Source organism: Megalobrama amblycephala, linkage group LG4 (assembly GCF_018812025.1).
Source record: "Megalobrama amblycephala isolate DHTTF-2021 linkage group LG4, ASM1881202v1, whole genome shotgun sequence".
NCBI lineage: Eukaryota > Metazoa > Chordata > Actinopteri > Cypriniformes > Xenocyprididae > Megalobrama > Megalobrama amblycephala.
The window spans coordinates 1,922,599-1,949,641 of record NC_063047.1 but is presented as its reverse complement, the minus strand read 5'-3'; the positions used below and the strand labels follow the sequence as shown (position 1 = coordinate 1,949,641).

Below are 27,043 nucleotides of genomic sequence, written 5' to 3'. Positions count from 1 at the left end.
AGGGTTTGTGTCGAGCCATTCATTAATCTGGTTGTTTGATGAGAAATAGACCCAGATGAAATGTCTGATACATTCTCTCTGTGCTGTCCAGTGCGTTGCGCATCTCCAGGAGAGATTTTTAGAGTTGGTCAGCTGTGTGCCAAATGCATAGATGCCACGTAAATTAATATTTATTACGATAAATTAGTATTTCACAGCACGTGAATGAATAGCCTACAGACGTAAGCTCTGTCTAGGCTCTGCCCTGGCACGGGTTGTGTTGAGCCATTTATTAGTCTGGCTGTTTGATGAGAACGAGATTAAATGTAGTTGCAATAAACTCTGTAATAATCTGTACAAATGTATCGGATAGATCTAGGCTACTATATTCTGTTGTGCAGGGCTGAGTTCTGGAGCTAAGAACTGATGGTGTGGCTTGATCTTTGGTTGACCAATCAGCGGAAAGGGGAGTTTTATTCCCGCCCATGTAGAGATCGAATATTCAAGCTGTTTATCCATTTTGGTTTTATTATTTTTCCATTTGGCGGATTAGAACAAAGTTTAATTAAAACAAAAATAAAAATATGAAAAAACAACTCGAGATTTGTTTATTTATGCTCATGAGGAGGGTCAAATATGTGATAAATGAATGCTTTCTTTGTTTTTCCGTTTAAAAGACAAAAAGGAGAAAACAAATTATCCGAAGATACACGAATCAGTGTATCTTCCGTTCATTCATGTTTTGATTTGATATTGAAATCAGAAAAATGAGAAAACCGCACTTTGTTTCGTTTTTCATTTACAAAATGAAAACGAAAAAAAAAAATTGGCTTGATTTTTCTTTTTTCGTTCTGGGGTAGGAAACAAATAAGCAGTTTGAATATTCGATCTCTACATGTGGGCTGGAATGAAACGCCTCTTTCCGCTGATTGGTCAAGGAGAGAGACGTCAAACCATGTCGTCATCAGTTGTTCATCGGTTCAGCTCAACAGAATAAAAGTCCCTCGCTCTACAGCTGTAAGGATTCTTAACGCGTTTATTCTACATTTTATGTCTTTCTCACGAAATATTAATTTACTTTGCAGCTGCACACAATTACCCCCATTCTACAACGTTGGCACAATGCCTGTTTTACTGAAGTGACCAACTATAAAAATCTAGCGAAGCTGCTCAACGCACTGGCCAGCGAATACATAGGTATACACTGACTTAAAAAAGTGCAAATCAGCCTATCGATGTAAATATGCAGCAGTCATAACTTTTGTTTTAGACAACACCCTGAGTTTTGGACATGGGATGAATTGGAAATATGACAGATATGAAATATATTACATGTTATTAGTTCATCAAAGCGGTGCTATAGAGAGATGGACTTAAAATGCGAATTGGATGATTTGACGGAGGTGAACTAGTTTATGCCAATTCGAAATAGGCTATCACACATTTAAAAAAAAGTAAAATAAATAAAGGGGAAAATGTTAAAACAGTGTTAAAAATAACCGTTATAGTGCTCTCTTAAGAAGATATCAATTATACTTTATCAATATTAGGATATATATCAAAACCCTGAAATAACACTAACAATAATAAGATAAAGAGTATTTTTATAGCCTATTTATTGCTATCTGTCTGTGTCAGAAATCAACTGTAATTGATTTAGTTGATTAATTGATTTTCAGGGGATTTTAGGATTTTTCCTAATCTTACTAAATATGTATGCTTTCTTTAATGTTAAGTTCTTAAATTTAGTCATTTAAATTACAATAAAATTATGCTATAGGTTGTTACCAATTAAATCAGTATCAAACAAAGGCTTGCAGAGGTAGCAAAGAAGCACCACCTGAAGTTGCTTTTAGATTTATGAGTTGTTAGATTGCTCAGAGAGGGCAGTATATGTGTAGGAATTACAATTGCATAATGTAATCATATTAATGTTTTAAACATCATTTTGAATACAGAACATTTTAAATGACAAAATGAAACGATAACTGGATTATGAAATTAATGTCGCCAGTAGGTGTCAGCAAGTCATTGTGCTAATCATTGAGTCATTTATTTAAGCGATTCGTTCAAAACGCTGATTCATGCAAGAATATATCAATTGGATCTCTATAATCTTTTGGGCCATTGACTCAGTCAACTGATTTGTTCAAACACTGCTCTGTGCGCTAGGAGTCAGTCACACAACATTTCTGATATGCATTGGAAGTTTAGTTGGCAGAGAAAATAAAACACTGTTTTGTCTGACATTCATTAATACTCAATATTAATGAAATAAACTCAGAATATTGCCTTAAACAAAAGTTATAACTTTAAGAAAAGGAAAAAATAGCATGTTGCCTATTGATTAACCGAATATTTGACATTTGACATGTCCTACACTTCTCTATGAAAACAAAACTCAAAATAGAATAGGCCTAATAGATATGCTGTGACTGTAAAATACACACACATACATACATAATATAATAAACGCGTTAAGAATCTGTACAGCTGTATAGCGAGGGACTTTTATTCTGTTGAGCTGAACCGATGAACAACTGATGACGACATAGTTTGACGTCTCTCTCCTTGACCAATCAGCGGAAAGAGGCGTTTCATTCCCGCCCACATGTAGAGATCGAATATTCAAACTGCTTATTTGTTTCCAACCCCAGAACGAAAAAAGAAAAATCAAGTCAGTTTTTTGTTTTTTCGTTTTCATTTTAAAAATGAAAAACGAAAAGAGGTGCGGTTTTCTCATTTTTCTGATTTCAATATCAAATCAAAACATGAATGAACGGAAGATACCCTGATTATACATGGACCATGACTGATTTAACTCAACATTTGCTTTTGCTTAGGAATTATAAAAAAACATTGTTTCAAAAAATGTGTTTTATTCTTTTTTTTAAACAATTCAAATAGCAGAACAGAACTCTGTTTAGAACAATTCTGTATTTAATACTTACGTTTCTTAGAATTATATAGCCTAATCAATTAAAATAACTAAATTTAATGCTTATAGTAATAGTGTGTATGTATTGTTGTTGGTCCGTGTACGTTTTGATAGTTTGTTTTCCAATTTGAAATGAAATACGCAGAAACGAGAAAACGGTGGTTTCCCGTTTTTTCGTTTGTTAAAAAAACCCGGAAAAATTAGATTTTGACTCGATTTTCGTTTTTTTCGGGTCACGGATAGAAAACGGAAACACGACTTCAAAGCTCGTTTTCCACATGTGGGCGGTCATTACACGCCCCTTTCAGCCGATTAGTCTATCAAATCTGAGCCAATGACGTCATCTTCAGTTCGTTCAACAAAATAATAGTCCTCTGCTGCTATATCAGTAGATGTCATAAATCGGCTTTCTTCTGTGCAACCTAACGCGTATTTCACAGAAATATGTTTGCACAGATAAAAAAAGTTTAAAAAACCTACAGTAAATTTAATTAAGTCTGTTTTTAAGCTGTCATTGTTTTTTTTAAAATGTAAAATGTAAATGCCTCTACATCTGTTAAGCGCATGACATCCTTTGGGCTACTACCACCGATCAATAGGCTATATAATGATAGACTATTCTCTATTATAGATCAGTGGCTACTGCACTCATTTTTTTTTTTTTTTTTTTTTTTTTTTTTTTTTTTTTTCTTATTTTAATGTTTTGTTTACATTTTATACATTTAAATTCAGTCATTTAGCAGACGCATTCCTTGCAGTAGACTATGCACTCATATTAGAAAATAGGCTATCCACTAGGTGGCAACACCTATTAACGGTATCACCATCGATCGGGGGCTTTTTAGTTTTTCTTAGCTTATAAATGGCCATGCTGATTTTATCTCTTAAATTAAACACTTTTATTAACACAGTGAACATTATTATATGTCACAGTTTACTTGCTATCCTCACTTTTTCTGTCTTTCCTTCGCTTTTGAATGAATTAGCTATAAATGGCCCTGAACATTTTACTTTCAATTTCGATTTAACGGCTATTGGCGATTCTGAGTCAATTGCTTTAGTGGACAGCAGCAAAACAAAAACTCTCGTATATTAAACATAGAACTTTTATTATCTTTGTAATTATTTTATTATCTTTTATCATCTTTGTAATTATTTTATTTTGTAAATATTCGTGGCTTAAACAGCGGGAAAATTTACTGTATGCAGTTCTGTGGATGTTTTGAAAAACTTAAACTAAACGAAAATTATTGTTGCTTTGTCAATATAATTTCTGTTTTTTCCCCCTGACTTTTTAACTGATGCGATCATCGTTTCATTAACCGACAAGATTATATTAAATTAGAATTAAACGAAATTTGATAAATGTCTGTGAATCATTAAAAAAATCCCAGGGGTTTAGTTTTAGCCTACATGAACAAATAGCAGAATAAACAACAGAACATGAGGATTCATCATCATCACGCACCTACAGCGCTTCTGTGAATGGAGAACAAAGGATTCAATTATATATAATAGGAATAAATAGCCTATGTCTATGCGCGAAATTTATTTCACTTAAGTAATTAACATATTACCAAAATGAAAGGGGGAAAAATGCGACAATATGACTGTCGGTTCATTTTTGAGAAGTTCACAGAAAGGAAACCGAGACAGCAGAAAATTTCTTTGTTTATTTTACGAGCAATGTTTTGTTTTTATTGTGAGTGTACAAAAATAATAGGCCTATTTAACCCTTCACAGATTCGAATGGTGTTACATATATTTGACCATAAATGTCTGAGTATTTTAAGTTGTTTCCGCTTTTAGGATAAGAAAATTCAAGTGAACGAGTCGGCGCATCACGCGCAACATCAGTTTTAGTAACTTGACATCACAGCCTGTAACTGTCAAAACATACATTCAACCAAATATATAAAAAGTTATACTGCTTATTTTAAGTAGTCTGTGTAGGCTACAATAAAAGCGTTTAAATAATAAATATAGTTTAGCCTCCAAATCGTGAATATTGAAACATTTGGATTGTCAAATCCAAAAAAAAACTGTCACATTTGGATTTGGAGTGTCAAAGTAGTTATAACGCCGGTTTCTGTTTCAGTTCAGCTTTAAATTAATTCGTTTTGGCTTAATATTTATATATTATTTTTGTCATAACTAAAATAGCTATGTAGCTGTAATTTTGATCTTTAATGTTTTATCTTTACATATTCCCTCAATCTTTTAACCAAAGGGTTATTAACATTAGCCTATATTCAGTAGGCAATGTTAGGCTATATAAAATAAATAAATAAAGAGAGATGAGCTATTGTTCGTTTTTCAAAATTGCTTACACTACTTATTTGTTGTGATTTAGGCCTATTCTATTTATTCAAAATAGAATAAAATAAAAACTGTAGTTTTTTTTTTTTTTTTTTTAAATCTGTGCTTTTCATCCGCTCTGTGTGGGTAGTGCAATTTCACTATGTATATTAAACTACAAACAGCATTAACTTTTGTGTGCTGATTAACATTTCTGAAATAAATATTTCTGTGAAATACGCGTTAGGTTGCACAGAAGAAAGCCGATTTATGACATCTACTGATATAGCGGCAGAGGACTGTTATTTTGTTGAACGAACTGAAGATGACGTCACTGGCTCAGATTTGATTGACCAATCGGCTGAAAGGGGCGTGTAACGACCGCCCACATGTGGAAAACGAGTTTTGAAGTCGTGTTTCCGTTTTCTATCCGTGACCCGAAAAAACGAAAATCGAGTCAAAATCTCGTTTTTCCGGTTTTTTTTTAACAAACGAAAAAACGAGAAACGACCGTTTTCTCGTTTCTGCATATTTCATTTCAAACTGGAAAACAAACTATCAAAACGTACACGGACCGTTTGTTCCGTGTAACGCTTTGCAGTTCTTTGTTCAATTTGCACCATCAAAATGAACCAAATGAAAAGTTGGCTTCAAATTTTCAGTTTTTCATTTTTTACAATACTTCACAAACGGATAAGTGTCACTCAGTTTAATTTTTATTTCTACAAGTTTGGGTTGTTGCGTCCGAATCTGATTTTTGAACAAACATAAAATATGACTCATTATTCTGATTTTCCATTTATATAATGAACGCTCGCGGGTGGATCGTACCACCAGTACCGCCTCGGGGTGGAGGGGGGGTGATGTTAATGTATTCACCCAGAGCGCTGTAGCGCTATGGTTAGGTCTATGACACATCTGGCCAAGCAATAATTTAGCGCCTGCCCTACACTATATGTACAGTATGTTGAGCGGTTCATAGAGTTTACTCTGGACTTAAATAGCATAAAGAATACGGTGCTGAAGGGCATGACACGCTATAGAGACATCCGCTGGTCAAATCTCAGATCTAAATTATTGCTTGGCCAGATGTGTCATAGACAGGGCTGGACTGGGACAAAAAAATGGCCCTGGCATTTTTGCTCAGACCGGCCCACCACAATCGGTCGGACACCACCCACCAGAGTATTACAATTAATTGGTAGAGTTATTAAAAGTACACTTAGTAAGAGTAGGATTTCTAGATAGACAATGTGCTCCATGATATAAAAGCTAGTTAACCCTTAGAACGTGGATGTAGAATACTGATAATTCTATAAAGAAATTCCAATGAAACAGACAGCAGAAAAACTATAATTTACAATTACAAATATACTTTGTTTTAAAGAGCACAAACCCCTGTTTAAGTGTCAAACATTTACCTCTCATTGTTTAGATACTCCCCATTAAAAACAATGAAAAAGAAAACTATACTACCAAATTACTCACAAAAAACGTCCTAATAAAATGATATTCATGTTATTCACTTGCCATAAACAACCAAGTGTTCATACCAGAGTAATAGGGTACAAGAGCTACAAAACATAACTTTTTATAGCTGAAAAGTGAGATCTAGTAGACCATCATCACGACTAACAGCTATAAATAGACACCTATAGTCTCGTTGTGAAATAAACACATCGTCAGTAATATTACATTATAATAATAACCTGAATTTTTTTTTTTTTTTTGAAAAATCAAATTGCATCATTTCAGGTTTTTCTATGAGAAAGGCCGTTACTGCATAAGTGAACTCTGATAGCTACAAGGGCACTGCTAACTACAAAAAACAGTGCAAAATAACTTTTGCTGTGCTATTTGACTTTAGCTGACTGAGTGACCAGTGCAGTAGGTGACAGTCTGACTTTATAATAACGACGGCGATTATGTTGTCTTATAATATTCATTCATTTAAGCATCATCGTCGTCGTCGTCGCATCATGAGTCCCTCGCTGTTAATCATGTAACTACCCTGCTTACCGCTTTTATTATACTCTAATGCTTACTCTGTCCCTCATTGGCTTCACTGTCAGACACCTGCTGCTCCTCTGCCTTACAGGTGTCTCCTCCATGTTCTTCTATGTTCACCTGTTTTTGCACGTCAGGTACTGTAGGTTTGGAAACTGAAGCTACAGTAACCGCACTAAACATGCCAGTAATTTTTGCACGTTGAGGCATCAACCTCTAAATTTTTTGATTTTTTTTGCCCGCAACTTCTCCGCACCCCCCTTGCACTTGCGCTTTTGTTTCTCCATCCTCCTAATCCAAAGATGTTCTGGCGAAACAGAGGGGACGGGCTGGAGTCTGTTAAGAGATGTGATTGGGCCAGCCCAGTGTCAGTATGGAAAATGAACCAATGGGCCGCTGTCCCTGCTTTATGGGCCGGTCGTTGGCCAATTTTTATGTTTATTAAAAAAAATCATATCATATAGCGGCCCCGCCCTCAAGTGCGTCGGCCCACCGGGCATTTGCCCGGTATGCCAGATTACCAGTCCAGGCCTGGTCATAGATCTAACCATAGCGCTACAGCGCTCTGGGTGAATACATTAACATCACCCCCGCTCCACCCCCCGGCGGTACTGGTGGTACGATCCACCCGCGAGCGTTCATTATATAAATGGAAAATCAGAATAACTAGTCATATTTTATGTTTGCTCGAAAATCAGATTCGGGCACAACAACCCAAACTTGTAGAATCAAAAATTAAACTGAGTGACACTTATCCGTTTGTGAAGTATTGTAAAAAATGAAAAAATGAAAATTTGAAGCCAACTTTTCATTTGGTTCATTTTGATGGTGCAAATTGAACAGAGAACTGCAAAGCGTTACACGGACCGGGGTATTGTACATTCATTTAGGTGTTTGAATTTAATTGTTAATCTGTTATTCTTTTGAACATTGAAAAACACTGGTTTACATTTTAAAGATGACACCGTGTTTAAACAGTGTTTAACAACTAAAAATGAACCATGCTCTAATATCTTTCTTAATGTCTCATAGGTTCTTTTTCCAGTTTCCTTACTGTCTTTTGTATGAAAGTCCTGTGACAACCAATCATTGGCAACCACAAGTTTTTTCATGACTTACATAAGCAGGACATATTATACTGTGATGATGAATTGTTACACCTTTGGCTAATTCCAAAAGGCAGTATACATCACTAACCTCATCATCTGGCACCTCACACAAATACAATGCCTCTCTCCCAAACAATTAGAATAGGAAATTGAAAATATGACACAATAGTCTGTCAGTTTTATGAATACATTTTAATAAACATGGGCCTCTTTATATGTAATATAACTTTGAATTATGCCAGTTATCTTTATTTGGTACCGACCTCAGTAACATTTGGATTCAGCCTTTGTGAAGATTTTAGAATGTCTAAACAGTTGACTTGATTGGTTACAAGGTAGTTGGCAGAAATACCAACGATTTCAAAACGCATTTTCGAAACTGCCTTTAGATCACTGTAGTTTTAAGGAGGAAATACTCAACAATGGTGTTAACTTATGAATTTGTATTAATTTGTTTTTAATTTGAATTTGTCTTTGTCTTAAGGTGAGCATACGCGGTGCAATTTTTGCTGTCGTACGAGCTCGCAGGTGATTGTTTTCAATCTCATGGAAATCGTTGATGCTTGTATGGTCGCGGATCGTATCATGTGCAATGAATTACGAGCCAAGCAGATTGCCTTACGAGTACTTCCTGACCTCCTGATCATTTTTAAACAGGTCGAAAATGTTCAGGAGCTAGTGGTATGAATTTGTGACGTGTGCAGTTGAACAAGCCGATTTGTCAATCTATCTGAAAAGTTGACCAATCAGGGCCACAGAAGAAGAAAGATGAAGATGACAGAGCCACGAATTTGGACCACTGAAAAGGAGGATAAACTCACTGAACTCTGGCAGGAACAGCGAACGCTGTATGGATCGCCCATATTGTTAGCTACAGCTATTGCCAGCTATGGTGTGTCACTAGGCTTTTTAATTCTTTCTCTGTCTCTCTCACTCACAGACACAGACACACACACGGCGATTGCTTCGGAAATCGGCAGGTCGTAAAATTGTTTCGTATATAACTGCATCTCTACAAATTTTCAGATAAATTCACTTGTGACATATGCATGGACATACGATCTTGCGACCATCAGAATTCGCACTGTGTACGCCCGCCTTTAAAGCATATTTTGTGAGAATTGCCCTTCAGTCTGATTGTTTACTTAGCTCAGTGTTTCTCAAAGTGTGGTGCGTGCCCCACTGGTGGGGAATAGAGACTTGACAGGTGGGGTGCGACAAACGAGAGGAAATTTGGTCATTCTTGTGCCCATCTCTATTAACTTTTTGAGTCCCACAAATGGGATTTTTATTTATGTGCCCCTGAGAGTACGGTTCCAAATATGGGATTTAGAACTTAACTGCCAGATTCATACTGCGCTTTCGTGCTTTGGCTGGCGGTGAGCCAGAGATGGACACGCTCATCAGCGCTTGTCATTTGTCACAACTATGCAGTGTTTTCAACAACATAATGTTTATTTTAGGTGTCAGACATTTAAATATACATAAGTACTAGTAAAACAATACATTTAGAGTTTGTAAAGTACATACTGATGTCTATGGAAGCAGCAGTAACAATCAATTGAAATATAATTTGCCGACATGTTTTATTCATATCAGACACACATAGTATAAGTAACTATAAAGTTTACTCTGTTTTTCTCCCAGATCACCGGCCACTTACTTACATGGATTTCGGGAAAAATTGATGAATTCACGTGCTATAAATCCGTCTGACAGGGCTCGCTGAACAGCTGCGCAAACAAACATGGCGGCGCCCATCTCGCGTTATAGATCAAGATCATTTATTAATATTTTTAAATGACAAAACACACTTACTTATACATATTTGAGAATTGTAATATCAGATAGTTGATGACATGGTAAGCAAGTTTGTGAATATTTTGAATAAAAAAGGAGAAAATAAAAGCGTTTCATCTGTCATACAATGTTATTGTGGCTGCAATGGCTTTGCTGTCAATGCAGGCCTCACTGAGCCATCGGAATTAATCAACAATATCTTAATTTGTGTTCCGAAGATGAACGAAGGTCTTACATGTGTGGAACGACATGAGGGTGAGTAATTAATGACATTTTCGTTTTTGGCTGAACTAACCCTTTAATTTCACAATAAATGTGTGATTAATCATGATTAAAAACGTTATTTGATTGACAGCACTAATTTTGTTATATTTCAGTTTTGACAGACCAATATACATTCCAGAGACTGTATTGATCTATTTTACACTATTCTCTAATTCAGGTGAAGGTACAGAATGTGAGCTGTCTGATTTTATAAATATTAATAAACTCCTTTAAAACAGAGTTTGTTACCTTGCAGGTACAGCATGTCAATTTCAGGCTGGTCCTCGATCTTATGGCCATTTTCAAACTTGCTGCCAAAGCTGGAGGTTTCCACAAATGCTCCAATGAGGGAATAACCTGCTTCATATGGAGTGATCTCAAACCAGGGGTCTGTGGACAGAAACATGTTCATATAACAGCCGAAATAAACACATAAACTCTTTCTGTCTTTCTAAAACACCTCCGTCTTTGTGCTGTTTGCATTCCTTGTCGATCGCTGTGTAGATGGGAAACGGGTCTTTACTCTGCTGATCCCAATGGTCTGTGAGTTTGTGCTTGTCTATCTGAAGAGAAAACAAAAAACAAAAAAAAAAAAAAACAAAAAAAATAAATATATATATATATATATATATATATATATATATATATATATATATATATATATATGCAGCTGTTATTTATCATGTTAGTGTAGAAGATACCTGGGACAGTTTATTCCGTCACAAACAAGCTCAAGTGAAAAGATTTTTGTTTGTTTTTAAATCCTAAAATGTTTATGAATGTCAGATTTGTAATATGGTCTCAGCCTTTTGAACTGCACTGCATGTAGATTTGCAGTTGTAATCAGAATGTTACAGTATTGTTTCCCTTGTGCTTCAAGTTCCTTTGTGTGCCATTAACAACTCTCTTATCAATACAAAAAATATAGCATTTTTTAGACTGAACGTGAGCACCTCATTAAGATCATACATGATTGAGGGTTGTGGTGTGGTACAGACCTCTTTCACATAATCTGTGACGAATATCACTGCCCAGACGTCCGTCAAGGTGAATATGTCTTTTCCACTGTAATATGTCTTCAGTTTGTCAAATGCTTCTGTCCAGCTGACTCTAGAACTGCTGAGTCTCTGGATGATCTTGTCTTTCACGGACTCCAAGTGGGTGGACCAGTCTGGATCCTGATATAAGGAGGCCATACACCTTCAGAGGAACAACAAATGCTCTCATTTTTGGTATTCACCCTATCTCTCTCTCTCTGTGTGTGTGTGTGTGTGTGTGTGTGTGTGTTGTCTCTGAGGGTTCATACCAGGTGGATCCAGACACTCCGCTCAGATAAAGGACACAGTCCAGAAGACCTGTTTTCTGGAGCTGAACCAGGGATCCCAGCAATCCCACCATGGCTCTTTGTCCTCCTCCAGAACCCAGTAATGCAATGTTTGGCACTTCAGTCTAAAACACAGATTGATTTAGCAAACATTTGATGTTCACCATAAACAACATCTTTTGTAAATAGCCGGACAGATATATTAAGATTTTTTACCTGTCTGCAGCGTATCTTAAGTTTATTCAAACTTTGTAGAACAGCGTTTCTCCTTCTGGCTACAAACGCCTCCTCCTTCTTATTCAGAGAGTGTTCGATTCTCACCCCAACACTGCAGAGACAGACAGACAGACCAGTGCTAAACATCAATGCTGTTTCATATATTTTTGAAAAATTATTATCAGAATCATTCAGTTTGTAGATGTTAATTGTGATGCAGTACAGTGTTTATATGTAATGCAGTGCACAGCTTCCATCATAAGAATCTGAGCAGAATTACCTTTCCTGGGGTTTGGATGCACTCATCTATAAAACAATTAACATTAAAGTTAAAATCTATAATTAAAAAAAAAAAAAAAAAATCAAAATAGGGAAAATCTCTTGGAAATCATTCAATCAACTTTACAGTTCTTCTGTTAAAAAGTAGTCATACCTCAAATGTCAATTATTAAGCCAACTTAAATGTAAGTTGTTAACTTTAAAGCATATACTCACTGTTCTTGTATTGTCTTGTAAAATCTTGAGACTTCACCAATAGCAACACAGCAGCCGTCGACTCTCAGATCAGACAGAAGAGCCTCTTTTATAAGACTCTGAAACTAAAGTCTAGATATCATCATGAGAGGTGGAGGTGATGAACCTGAACTCTAGATAACAGAAAAGATTTTCCCATGTAATTTCCTTGTAATTGGGGGGTTGGTGTGTGTGGGGGTGGAGGGTGAGGTGTACAGACCATGTCAAAATGCATAGAGAAAAGCTAATATATGTTTGAACTATATGGAGAGTGTTCAGGGGTGAGCAGATAGTTTTCAAATCACAAACCCAATGAAATCAGAAACATATAAAATTAAATGTAGTTCCAAACGTAGGTTTGGGAGAAGCCTGCGTCATCCCAGTGCAATTCTTCTTCAGCATCCCTCCTCCTCACCATCTCCTCCTCTGTTTCTCTTATTCTCCCTCTATGCAGTACTGTTATAGGGGGGGTTAACTCAGAGCTCAAGCCAAGCCTTGGGTTCGAGGACAGCAAGCCAAGTTTGTGTTACTATTAACCATTCAGACTGAATGGGCAGGCGAACTTGTGAAATAAAAAATTAAATACCCAAGCAAAAATACCTTTTTGGTATTTATTTCTTTGGGTACTCAAAGAGCACTTTCTGTAGAGCTGTATGTACCATAGAGAGGTGCCAAGAGGGGATGAGGTGTGGCCGAGGAGGATTTAGCCTAGTAGAGGGGGCTCTGGCTTGACTGATAGTGGATGCCATATGGAGTCCAATCCCTGAGAAAGCAGGTTCTTCCCTAGGGGAATCCGCCAGGAGGGGGTTGTCACGAGGGGCTGTCATAAGGCTGTCATCAGGTCCGAGAACCAGGTCCAGGTGGGCCAGCAAGGCGCAACTATCAAGACCTGCTCCGCTGAGGTGAGAGTTTGCTCTTTTCCCAGTTGACCCAAAGCCCCAGATGGCTGAGGTGCCATCAGATCTCAAGAGTGAGCTAGAACATGCCAGTCGTCGAGATAATATGTTGATAACACAAGTTGATAACACAAATGCACTCAAAATTAAGACATCGAAGTATGTGTCCGTCAGGTCGATCACTGCAAACCAATCTTGGGGGCAAATGGATGTGAGGATGCATTTCTGCATCAATATCTTAAATGGGAGCTTGTAAAGGGCCCGATTCAAGACACGCAGATCCAAGATCAGTCGTAACCCACCGCCTTTCTTGGGTACGATGAAGTATGGGCTGAAAAACCCTGACTTCACCTCGGCTGGAGGAACTGGCTCAATTGCATCCTGCAGGACCATATTCTCCACATGCAGATAAACAGGATGCTGAACCTAAGGGCCTGCCAGGTGAACTGAATTGCATAGCCCAGTCTGATCGTCCAAATGACCCAATGAGTCAGGCCAGGAAGCGCTAGCCAGGCCCCCAGACACAGTGCAAATGACACCAGCGGAACCACAGACTCACGGAGGGGCAGTGAGGAGGAGCGCAGGGGCCCAACCCGGGAAGACTCCTTCCAGGGCTTGACATTGTGGCGTGGAAGAACTCAAGCCTACTTTCCGATCCAGTGATAGACATCTGGTCCTCCACTGGAGCTCCAAATGAGACCCTGGGGTCCCCCAAGAGAAGGACCCAGTATTTTTCTCATTGTGGAGAGGTAAACAATCTCATGTAACATCTTTTTTATTCATACTGCGCTCTCATGCAGAAAGACTAAAATGGACTAACTTATTATGTAATAACTTATGATGTTACAGTAAATCCCCAAACATTTTGACTGATGAATGGCGGCAAAATATTGTTTATGTTTGTTTTTCAAGCATTCTCTGCATATTTTCATAACAATATGAATAATGTTGTGATAATAACCTTTATTACAGAATAGAAACTATAGAAATATATTTTCTGCCTTATTCTGGGGTACCCCCAACACTGATCTTTTTTGATGTTGCTTTTATCTGACACCCATCTGAGGTCTTGGAGTCTTTAGGTGTGTGCAGACCAATTGGTGTATGACATCAAAGTACCGTTCACTAATCTTTCTTGCTGTACTTTGATGTCATATACCAATCGGTCTGTGCAGCACCACTTTAATAATGAGCTGATGAGTTGAATTAGGTGAGTTTTACATGCTTATACAGCTTGTACATTTTACATGTATATTGATTTTGTTGTGATTTTGTTTGGTTCCGTTGCATGACACTCCTTTTTTCAGTTACAGTTAGAATTGTCGTTAAATGGGCGTGTCATTGAGATTGTGAAATAAATGCATTACATCCTGGGAAATCTGATAACAGGATTCAAAACAACATACCAGGGTTAGTTAATCAAAAAAACAAAAAAAACAAAACAAAAAAAACAACACATTTTCAAATAAATACAATAAACATTAACTGAATGAAATGAAATATAAAAAAAACTTAACCTTGTTTTATTTTTAGCTAGTTGTCAAGGCAACATTTGTCATTTTCACTTATTTTAACTTTGCTCTTATGGCAAAATCAAACAATCAGCCCAAAACCATTTCACCTGTACTCAAAATCAAACAATGCTTGCAGGTCATACACATAGCCAGTCAATATATAAACACAACAGCTTATTTATTTGATGCTACTTCAAAAAAATGGATAACACAGGATCCAGACAAGGTAGTTATAGAAAAAAGTATATGTGTAAACAAATTTTGCTAAACTAAATAAAGTGAATATATTGTAAACTGTATGAACTGCAAGTACAGTATTATATTGCATATTACATAGCACTGCATGTCTGTATATCCAGCACTTGCAAACTGTAAAAATACAGTAGTCCAAATGCAAAAGTCTAAAGGTCAAAAAAAAAAAAAAAAAACACTAAATGAAAAGCATGTTACAGTACACTGAAATACAAAATGTGTAAATGCAAAATCAAAGTCAGTGAGAGATGTCTTCATGTTGGGTCAATTCAAGTCAAGTCACATTTATTTCTATAGTGCTTTATACAATACAGATTGATTCAAAGCAGCTTTACAGTGATAACAGGAAAATGGTTCAGTGATGCAAACAGAGTTCATTTTGCAGCTCTAAAAGTAAACAGTGTCATTGTTGAGCTGATATCAGTTCAGTGTTGATACAGTTCCATTGTAAAGATCATCAATTATTACAGTATTTTACAGTTGCTAACAAGCATTTACTAATACTTAAAGTACTTTTTCTAAACTCTTAACACAGCAACACACCTACATCACACAATTAGCCAAATAGTGAAACTGCTGCACACATTCTTCCTCCTCTCCCCTCTTCTTCTCCCTTGACCTGATCCAACTCATCTATTCTTCTCCCTTACCCAGACATTGTTTTTTTTCTCTCTCTCTTCTTCTCTATGTTGTTCTGCATCCACACTGAACAAAACCAATTCAAAGAGTTCTATTTCACTGTATGTCATGTAATGGAACAAACTTCTAACACCCTGGAATCTGCTATATATTTTGTATTTTACAGTTTTTTTTTCCAGATTGCTTACACACTAAAAGTGTTACTTGAGGCTCACTCAATGAAACCATTCACTCAAGTAACGACTCTTCAGACCAAGTCTGCAAAACTACAAGCACATTACATGCTTTACACTCAGTCTGCTGCTCAGGCCATTTTGTGTGAAATCGACATGAATTGTGTTAATGGTATGGTCACAACAGACAAATGTTCTGCTAAATGTGTTTAGAGTTTTGAAAATGTGACTACATATTGGACAAAAGTATGTTAGCAATTGTAAAAAATACAAACAACAACAACAAAAACTCTAATTGCCAGTGTTATTTTGAATAATGTGTGTAATGTAGAGAACTGTGTTTACCATTTTGCAAAAAGTTTGTTTTACAAGTGTAAAGCAGATAATGTGCTGGCAGTTTTGCAGACTTGGTCTGAAGATTCGGTACATGAGTGAATGCTGAGTGGGCCTCAAGTAGGCTACCACTTTTAGTGTGTTAGCAATTTACAGTTTTTTTCAATTGCTAACATACTTTTGTCCATTCTTTAGTCACATTTTCAAAACTCTAAACACATTTAGCAGAACATCCGTCTGTTGTGGTCATACCATTAACACAATTCATGTCGTTTTCACACAAAATGCAGTCAATTAACACATTTCTTAAATACTTAAATTTTCTTTTCATATAAGCTTACCTCATACCAAAATCATGGATCTTTCTCATCTTATTTGCAAATGCTTAAACACAGCAAGTCAGAAATGAAGACCCAATGTTCCAATCTTTAAATATAGGATAAAACCTCTAATTCTGCAACAACAGCAGCTCAAAAGTATTTGAAAAAATATATCAAACAAATACTGAAACAATTGATAAGCATTTTTAATTAGCAGATCACTGAAATATTGAGAAATAGCAGATTCCAGTCTCAGTTGGAGGAATAGTCAGGGGTTGAACTTCTTTCCATTATATGGACACACACAGTAAAATAGGACTCTATGAATTGGATTTGTTCAGTGTGGATGAAGAACAACACAGAGGAGCAGAGAGAAAATAATATCTGGGTAAGGGAGAAGAATAGATGAAGGAGGAAAGGAGAAGTTGGATCAGGACAAGGGAGAAGAAGAGGTAGAGGAGAGGAGGAAGAATGTGTGCTGGACTGTGCATCTCTGTTTTTTTCACTTACACGTGGAATCTATGAAAGCTTATTTCTGCCATGAATAGAAAATAAAAAAGGTAATTATGTCTTTTTATCTCACAATTCTGACTTTTTAAACTCAATTCCTATAGTTTACATATCACAGTTCTGAGGGGAAAAAGTCAGAATTGTGAGATGTATATTCACAATTGCAAAATAAAAAAAATAAAAAAATTGAATTGTGAGATAAAAAGTCACAATTACCTTTTATACTTTTTTTATTCTGTGGTGGAAAAAAGCTTCAACAGTAACCAAAGGCCATGTATGTTGGATTTTTTGTTGATCAATGGCAGCAATTTCATGTTTTCATTTCAGTAAAAGCTTCATGTAAAGCTTTTACTACAACAATTCCTCTACCACTGTTCCATATATGCAGAATATGTTGTCTGCGTAGGGCACTAACTACCAAGGGGACACCATCCCAACCTCTATGAGGGCAACATCAACACCACACACCCAACCCCAGAAAGAGATTTCAACCAAGGGGGCAACTGAAGTTCTGCATAGGGGACTCATCTGACCAGTAGCTGCCCTGAGCAATTCTGTTACTTTCTTCTTCTTTTTTTCTACTGCACATTCTATAAAATAATGACTCACTTCTGTTGCCAAGAATGCACACATTCAACACTCAACCAAACATGTAGAATGGTTTACATGCATTATACTATTACTGTAGTACAAGGAAACTGAATTATAAAAACAATGGATTTCATATTTTCTGCAGGTAGAACTGAAACATGACAAGTAATGCAGTTTTCATAATGCCATCAACTGTTAGTATTTTGACAGTCATTGCGCTTTGATTGACTATATGTTCATGCTGGACAGAAAACTAGTGCTAGTGTTTGACAGAACGACTCGATTTTGAATCAGGTTTGCTGTGTTTTGATAGAGTTAGTATGTGTTGAAAAAGGTTTTTAGCATTTTGAAATGTGGAGTTTGTGTTTATATAACAAAATTTGGTTTTGGGCAGAAAATTAACTATTTGGCTAATTGTGTGATGTTTGTGTGTTGCTGTGTTAAGAGTTTAGAAAAAGTACTTTAAGTATTGTTAAACGCTTGTTAGCAATTGAAAAAAACTGTAAAAAAAACTGTAATGCTCGAATGTAAAGAACAGCATATAGATAATAAAATTCTCCTGTATCTTTTAATAAATTGCTTCAAAAGTGGATGCAAAAAAAAAAAAAAATGGAGGAAGATCTGAAGGCCAGAGCAGGGAAAAATAAGTAAAATAATGAATTTGTAAGTTATATAAGTGAAGTAGCATAAGTGTACACATTACTGCTGCCAGTAAGTAATTTATATCTTATACTTGATAAACAAATACAAAACTGTTGTATGTTTTTTTTTTAATGAAGATATTATTATGATGTTCATATAAATAAGTTGAATCTCCTAGAATGTGTGCGAGCGTGTGCGGTTTGCGCTGGTCTAACTGGATTTTCCAGCATGGTCGCTGTTAAAGACTGTTACAACACAGAAGGGTCGGAGGCAGAAGTAAAACAAACAGTGATGTTTATTGATACCAGCAGAGTAAAACAGTTGTGCAGGTGAGTATGACGTGAAGTTAGAATGGCAGGAGTAATGCAGATAGATAATACTGTCCTCCTTGTTATCACAGGAATGAAGATCTTGAACCACACTGGAGAATCTGGACGTAGGAGACAGGGAACACTCACACACAGATGGAGAAGCACACAAGGAATACAGGAGACGTTAGAGATAGGTAAGTAGATCATCTGGAGTCCTTAAGGTAAGCATACAGGTATGTATGATACGAACAAGACCGGACAGTGAGTGTGAGTCATTAATACTGTGACTGATGAGTGCTGATGGGGTGCAGGTGCCGGTGATTAGTACTCCGGTGATTGGGTGCGTTGTGATTGGCTGACGGTGGAGCCTGGCGTGTCTGTGACAAAGACATTTATGTCTAATAATTTTTTTTTAAAAAGAGTGCGGACGGACACAAATACACTCTCAGTGTCAACAGCCCTACATTCACACAGCACTAAGTTGAAGTTTCTCAAAGTTACCACTCAAAAAATAGCATTTCAATTAATTTAAACTGATTGTTGGTAATGGTTCCTGGGAAGAGACAGTGTCACACCATTGTGTATAAAGGTGCGTTCACGCGGCCTCGTAATTCCTGTAGTTACGAGATTCTAGCTTGTAAAAAGCGTTCACATCCTCGTAGAGCTCGTAATTACAGCTTGTAAGCTGGGAGTTTTCTGAAAGCTCCCAGATGTGCCACGTGGCCGCTGTACCACCTGACCGCTGTAGATTGATTTATTAGGCGTTGATAGTGCTGCCATGGAAACGCATAATTCCCAGTCCAAGGACCAAAAGGACGTGAACAGCTCTGAATATAACGTCACGTGTTGTCATTTCAAGATTCCGGTAAATACGAGGTGACGTGAATGCAGCTTAAGATACAAGAACACAACGAAGATCAGATAACAGGTTAGTTTAATCCACATGATAAGGCACAACACCGATAGGCAATTTTACACAACATAAACACTGACAAGATCTGACAAAGCACAGAACACAACAGGGAGATTATATGATAACTAATGTGAGAGAATGTGATCAGAGAGAACAGAAACAGGTAATCAGGAACACACAATGAGGGCAAATGCACAGAAAAAGACATGACAGAGCTAAATGCAAACATAGCGAAAGTCCATGAGTGTACAGAGGGGTTTGGTTCACTTCATTTTCTGAAGTCGTGGGCTCGATTTTGAGGGATCAACATTCTGTTCATTATGAAGGTTTTTTGGGGGGGGGGAATAACTTCTTGTCTAGCTATCATTCACTATAACCACAGTTGAAATATAAAGTCTTAAGACAGAGCAGAGTGACTAAATCCAATAATCACACACACCATCTATGGCAAAGAAAGAATGCATAAAAACAGCAAGGTGACATGTTAACAACCCTTCTGTGGCTAAGCGTTAGTGCAGATATTACTTAGATATTACTCAACACTGCTATATGTGTCACTGTCACCATCTGTCTCACCGTCCCCGGACTCCATTTCCCAGCATCTCTCTGAATCCACACCTGCACCCAGTCAGCTCATCACACGGATGGCACAAAGTCCACTGAGTGGCACAAAGACTGAGCGGCAGCATTGGTATTCAGCGTCAATGCTGTGAAAAACACACAAAACACTTCCAAAACAGGAAAGAGCTTTGTGATTGACTGTACAAATAGCTTTGACACAAAATCAGAGGTATATATTTAAAGACTGATGAAAGTTACAGAAAAAAGAAGCAAATGGATCACTGCAATTCACAGAAACAGCTGGACTCCAGGCAGAGAATCATGGATTTGCAGTTATCATTTTTTGTCAAATTGTTGGATTTTGAGGTAAAATCATACCGTATATATTGTATTGTTTTATACAAATCCGATTCCAAAAAAGTTGGGACACTGTACAAATTGTGAATAAAAAAGGATTGCAATAATTTACAAATCTCATAAACTTATATTTTATTCACAATAGAATATAGATAACATATCAAATGTTGAAAGTGAGACCTTCTGAAATGTCATGCCAAATATTGGCTCATTTTGGATTTCATGAGAGCTACACATTCCAAAAACGTTGGGACAGGTAGCAATAAGAGGCCGGAAAAGTTAAATGTACATATAAGGAACAGCTGGAGGACCAATTTGCTACTTATTAGGTCAACTGGCAACATGATTGGGTATAAAAAGAGCCTCTCAGAGTGGCAGTGTCTCTCAGAAGTCAAGATGGGCAGAGGATCACCAATTCCCCCAATGCTGCAGAGAAAAATAGTGGAGCAATATCAGAAAAGAGTTTCTCAGAGAAAAATTGCAAAGAGTTTGAAGTTATCATTCTCTACAGTGCATAATATCATCCAAAGATTCAGAGAATCTGGAACAATCTCTGTGCGTAAGGGTCAAGGCCGGAAAACCATACTGGATGCCCGTGATCTTCGGGCCCTTACCCAGCTAGAAATTTTTTGTTCTAAAAATGTTCTGAGAACATTATCATGTATTGTTCTTATAATGTTTTTAGCGGGTAGTTTTATTTTAGTTCCCAGAATGTTCTTCTATAAGTTAGGATAACATTCTTTAAAAAACATTCTAAAAATGTTTAGCAATAACATTCTTAGAACATTAATCCCTAACGTTCTTATAATGTTTTCAGCGGGTAGTTTTATTTTAGTTCCCAGAATGTTCTTCTAAATGTTAGGATAACATTCTCTAAAAAACATTCTACAAATGTTTAGCGATAACATTCTTAGAACATTATTCCCTAACGTTCTTATAATGTTTTTAGCGGGTAGTTTTATTTTAGTTCCCTGAATGTTCTCCTTAAAGGTAGGATAACATTCTCTAAAACATTCTAAAACTGTTTAGTCATAACATTGTTAGAACATTATTTCCCAATGTTTTTATAAAGTTTGTAGTGGGAAATTTTATTTTTGTTCTTAGAATGTTCTTCTAAAAAGGTAAGATAACATTCTCTACAAAACACTCTAAAAAAGTTTTGCGATGACCTTCTATAAATGTTTAGTCATAACATTGTTAGAACATTATCCCCTAACTTTCTTATAGTTATTTAACAGGAAGTTTTATTTTTGTTCCCAGAATGTTCTCCTAAATATTCAAAAAAGAAAAAAGAAAGAAAGAAAAAGCTTAGCTATAACATTGTTAAAACATACAATTTTATTAATCTAAAAAATAAAACAAAATCTAACAGGTCTATAAATGGCATCCACATAAATTATTGGCTTTAGAAACAGTAAATGTCCAACATCACATGTTGAAGAACTCTAAAGTCCAGTGTGTAATCCTGCGTCTGACTGCTGTGTTTGCTCTGAGTGCTCATCACTGTCTTTGCTTGACCTGGTCCTTGAAGAAAAATAATACAGTTGTCCGTATTAATGTTCTTCTTTTCTTGTCTTTTAGTTTTCCAGCTGCTCTGCCAGTTAGCAGCATTGAGCCGTCTATGTGTGTAGAGCGTCTGTGTGTAGAGTTTTTCCTCAGAGTCTATAACAGAGGAGCATACAACAGTGTAAACACAAAATACATATTACATTTTAAGATCGCAAACAATATTGATATTCAATAGATATAATACTTTAAGTATCTACTCTGTTTGCTATTTAAAACACATCTACTTAATCCATTATGTTAATAACACAACTACAAACTTTGATGTTGGCTTGTAAAGCATGAACCTCAAACCGAGACTCAACTTCAACTTGTGCAGAGCTGCAGCAGAACGCTGCCAACAATTCTATTGCTACGACATAGCTAGTTTTCATCAGTTATTTTGTCTATGGATCGTTACATCTCTTACAGATTTCTGCTTTTCTTTTCATTTAGATACAGATAAAGTAGCACTGTATTTGAATGCATCAGCGAGAGCAACTGTGTGTGTGAATTAATCCTACCAGTGTAGCATCTCTTTGCTAATTGTGAAGTTGTAGGTTTTAGTTACTTTAAAAGCAGAAAGAAAAATATATGCCATAACTTTCAGTTTCTACACTGTTTTGTTATTGTTAAGTTATAGGACAGTTGACAAGTTTCTGTGCTCCTGGAGGTTTGCGTTTGCAATCTGCACATTATATATGAGCTACAGTATGTGCGTATGGACGCTTGTTTCCACCATGGAATAAGAAAAAACATAAACTGCTGACATTTTCTCGCAATTGGGAGTTACAATGTCAATGTCATTGTGCAATGTTTTTTTTCCTCACAATTGCTTTTTTTTGGCTGACTTTTCTCAGAATTGTGAGATAAAAAGTTGCAACTGCAAGTTCTCAATACTGTGTCACTACCTGATGATCCACAACTGTTTGTGTGTTTTGTGATGGTTGTTCGTGAGTCTCTTGTTTGTCCTGAGCAGTTAAACTGAGCTCTGTTCTTCAGAAAAATCCTCCAGCTCCTGCAGATTCTTCAGTTTTTCAGCATCTTCTGCATATTTGAACCCTTTCCAGCAGTGACTGTATGATTTTGAGATTCATCTTTTCACACTGAGAACAACTAAGGTACTTAAACTCAACTATTAAAAAAGTTTCAAACATTCACTGATGCTCCAGAAGGAAAACCCGATGCATTAAGAGTCGGGGGTCTGGGAATATTGGGCAGTTTTAACTGTTAAGGAAAAACAAGGGACTCATGAACAATCATCACCAAAAAACATCCTGGTAACGAAACAGTATTAAGAACCAAAGGTTCCCAAAATTTTGAACAGGGTTATTTTCATAAATTCAGCTATTTATTTTCTTGTGGACTATATGTAAACATCTTTTATGTAAAATATCTTACTCAGGACAGTACTAAATAAAAAACAACATGCAATTTGTATGATCGCTCTTATTCTGTTAAAATTATTCACATTTTCACAGATTCTGCAAAGGGTTGCCCAACTTAACACTGTATATGACAACTGTTAAGTCTGATCAGTTACAAATGATAGCACTGAACTTCAGAACAGTCTTAAGGTCTGTGTTTGGTGCTTGAAAATGACACCAAGCTTTATTCACCCAAGCCATCCTAGGTGTATATGAAGTAAAATATCTAGCTTTGGCCAGACCACTAGATATTTTACTTCATAACTTGTTAAATATGGATATTTTTCTTACACAAATGCATCGCTTCACACTTCAGAAGGCCTTCATTAACCGCACGTTGTTTGTCATTAAAGTGCATATTGCAGGTTAAACATTTTTTTCGAGATGAATATATAACCTTATACAAAAATACCATATAAAAGGGTACTGCAGGGTTTAAACATGTTTTGCAGGACATAAGGGCATGAATTTAGATAAAGTAGATAAAGTGATAAAGTAGTAGATAAAGTAGTAGTGATAAAGTAGTAGATAATGTGACAGTCTCTGTAAAAAACGCTTTTTTTTCAGCGTCGCGTCATTTTACGTCACTCAAGGGAGTCGATCGCCGAGCTCTGTGTTGATTCAGTGCAGAGTAGGCTGGTATTCAGTGACAGCGGTCGTGAATTAGTGTGTTTTCTGTAGTTTTTGTATTCTATTTATCATCGTCATGGTAAATTATTGTGTTTGTGGAGGTTGCACAAACTTCAGCCTGTCAGGACATCGAGTCCAGAGGTTTAATAACAAGAAAAAGGACGCTGCTATCTTCCGTGCCGGGGTGTGTTTTGTGCAGGTGAAGAGACGGGACTTCACTTCTGTATCTGCGTCGAAAAAACGTGTTCATTATAGACCGAAGGATTATCATCCTGGCGATATGATGGAGTTCAACATTGTAATACTACTGTAAATAATGATATTAAATGAATAAACTTACACACGCAATGCTTCTTCACCATTTTTACTTGAATCAATTTCAACACTGATGAATACAAATTATGTACACATACATACAGTCTCACACTCACACAAAACAGTTTTGAATGATGTGCTGGTAATGTAAATACTCCAATTTCATTCATGCCATGTATATACTGTAAACGTATATACATTCAAGTTCACACAACTACATAATCATGGCGTCATATACATCCTCACACTATCAGTGAATGGGCACAGAATAAACTCATAACACAGAATTAATGAATAAAGGATAACATTACATGAAACACATAAACTACGTTCGGCCGCCGGCGGGAGACATGATCACGGATCCGTCAGAGATGCAGCTTGATGAACACGTGAATTGTGCACCGTAAATCTTTATTATTATTATTATTATTTTATTATTTCATTTGCTAACTATCAAATCAGTCGTGATGAGAAACCACTATATCACGTAACTTTAGTGTGGACGGATAGTAACGCGTGTGACATACGCCTGATCAAGGTTTATTAGATTCTGTTATTAGTAATCAATAACATTACTCCTAGATGACCAATAGCTTTGCTATTGCCTGAATCATGATAATAATCTGTACAATATTGTGATCTGAGCACATATCGTTAGCTAAGCTAACACCGGTCTCTGTTCTCCACTGCTTCTCCTCACACAACAGCTCAATTTGTCTATTTTGACCGTTATTTTGTCTAATCCTGGTCTGTCCCTGCTCTCATAAACACATAGCAGGCTAATTGTATGGCTGTGGTTTGTGATACAAGTATGAATAAAAATTTACAATTTCCTCAGTATCCGAACTGTCATTGCGATCCATTGTTTTCCTATTGTTTATACTGATCGCACTCCCTTGAGTTACGTTACTTCCGATTTGGCATTTTTCAGATGCGGAAGTAAAATTCTCTCACAAAAAACGACTCCAGAAGCCTATGTAGCGTATTTATATGTGTTTTTTCAAGAAAATCTATTTCATACATTATTTTTCTATACATTGAATCACTGATGCTCTAACCTGCAATATGCCCTTTAAGTGCTGCTGTTTTGTGCTGTAGAAGACGTGGATCAACTTGTCAGATGGCATTCTGGATTTTTGCGTTCGCGTACAGTGGCTCTGAATTGTCAAAACGTCTCTCAAAACGCATGCCACGGATGCGAAAAACGCAGAAAATCGAACCTGATCCGAATATTTTTTTGACGGAAGAATGTTTCGGAGGCAGCGTGCAAACGCAATTGACATAACGTGAGGTCGAATTTATTTTTTTATTTTAAGTTTCACATGCAAATTTTGGACTCAGTGTGCAAAGGCCTTTAAGCTTGGGCTAATTTTCATTTGAAAGTGAACTAATCCTTTAAGGGTTAAAAAATTTTGTCTTGGAGGAAAACATAATAATAATATTATTATTAATAATAATAATAATAATAATGTTCAAATAGGTTAACAATATGTTGCATTTCTTAAACCAACATAATTTTGTTCTTGAAAATATTAGTAAATAATTACTACAAACTGTTTCTAAAGGACATTTTATTAAGATTTACAACAAAACTTACAAAACCACTTACCCATATCTTCCCATTCACTTCTGCAGGTAAATTTTTGCCAGATTGTGTCCTTCACAATGGCTGTCTGTCTGTCAGCCCCAAAGTACCTAAAAAAATTAAAACATATCTTTCCCATTTCAACATATATTTATGAATTACTTTAATATTATTATTTAAGTTAAAAAGAAATAATCAGATTAACACTTTTAAGTAGCAAATGCACAGTAGGCCTATCCGTATTCATATAGAGCACAATGTCGCATAACGACGGATTAAAGTACCTTTGTTGTAAATGAAGACTTTTTGTTGCATCATCAGTGTCCATATTTAAGTAGGCCGTCTGATTCTGAATGAAAACAAATCTAAAAGTTAGCTGTTATTCTAAAGCAGTATACACCCACAATTAATGTAAGTTAATTGTCATGTCATTCTAAGAAGGATCTAACGGATTTTAGTGTACGTTATACGTAAAGGATAAACGAAAGATGTAAACTGAAAAAGACATTTAAAAACTTACATTCCAGTATTTATTGTTGAAGGCAGAGTTCCGTTGACCAGGAGACAGTTCTGTTGTTTGGGCCACAAACTGTCCCAGCGGGTAAAACATCCTCCATCACAACTCTGTATCTGCCGCTACTCTGTTTGTGAACGAGTCCGTACTCGCTTTTTCCGTCAAAAAGACAATTTCTTCAACTACCATTCGCGCTGTTCGTCAATTTCAAATGTTCCTACGTCACGAGAAAAGCACGCTGTGATTGGTGGATTTACGCGTCGATTTACCATGCCCCAATCAGCGCCTCTCGTCTCCTGTAAACACCCAGTAGATTGTCATATTTTAAAATAAGCACTTTTTAACGAGGCTGAGTTGAAAATGTTCTCTAACCTTGTAATCAAATATAAACTGTAGCTACATTTGTTTGTTGCAAATTTACAGAAAATGCCATTGAGATGTTAATATTGTTAATAAAGATATTAAAGGGATAATTCACCCAAAAATAAAAATTTCATTATTTACACACCCTCAAGTTGTTCCAAACCTGTATAAATGTATTTGTTCTGATCAACACAAAAGAAGATA

The 27,043-nt window shown here is 36.3% G+C and overlaps 2 protein-coding genes across 9 annotated transcripts in view; both read right to left on the bottom strand.

Annotated features, from left to right (window-relative positions):
• Positions 1–12,510, bottom strand: part of LOC125266261 (cytosolic phospholipase A2 gamma-like) — a 28,365-nt gene extending 15,855 nt beyond the window's left edge. For both annotated transcript variants that reach the window (XM_048186761.1, XM_048186762.1), the window contains exons 1-7: positions 12,431–12,510; positions 12,216–12,241; positions 11,936–12,047; positions 11,702–11,844; positions 11,394–11,595; positions 10,856–10,958; positions 10,645–10,785 (exon numbers count right to left, since the gene is read on the bottom strand). In XM_048186761.1, coding sequence (XP_048042718.1) covers positions 10,645–10,785; positions 10,856–10,958; positions 11,394–11,595; positions 11,702–11,844; positions 11,936–12,047; positions 12,216–12,241 — 727 coding nt within the window. In that variant the 5' untranslated portion in view covers positions 12,431–12,510. The remainder of the gene's footprint in view (positions 1–10,644; positions 10,786–10,855; positions 10,959–11,393; positions 11,596–11,701; positions 11,845–11,935; positions 12,048–12,215; positions 12,242–12,430) is intronic.
• LOC125266262 overlaps positions 1–27,043 on the bottom strand; it is a 256,307-nt gene that overhangs the window by 119,584 nt on the left and 109,680 nt on the right. The window lies entirely within an intron of this gene.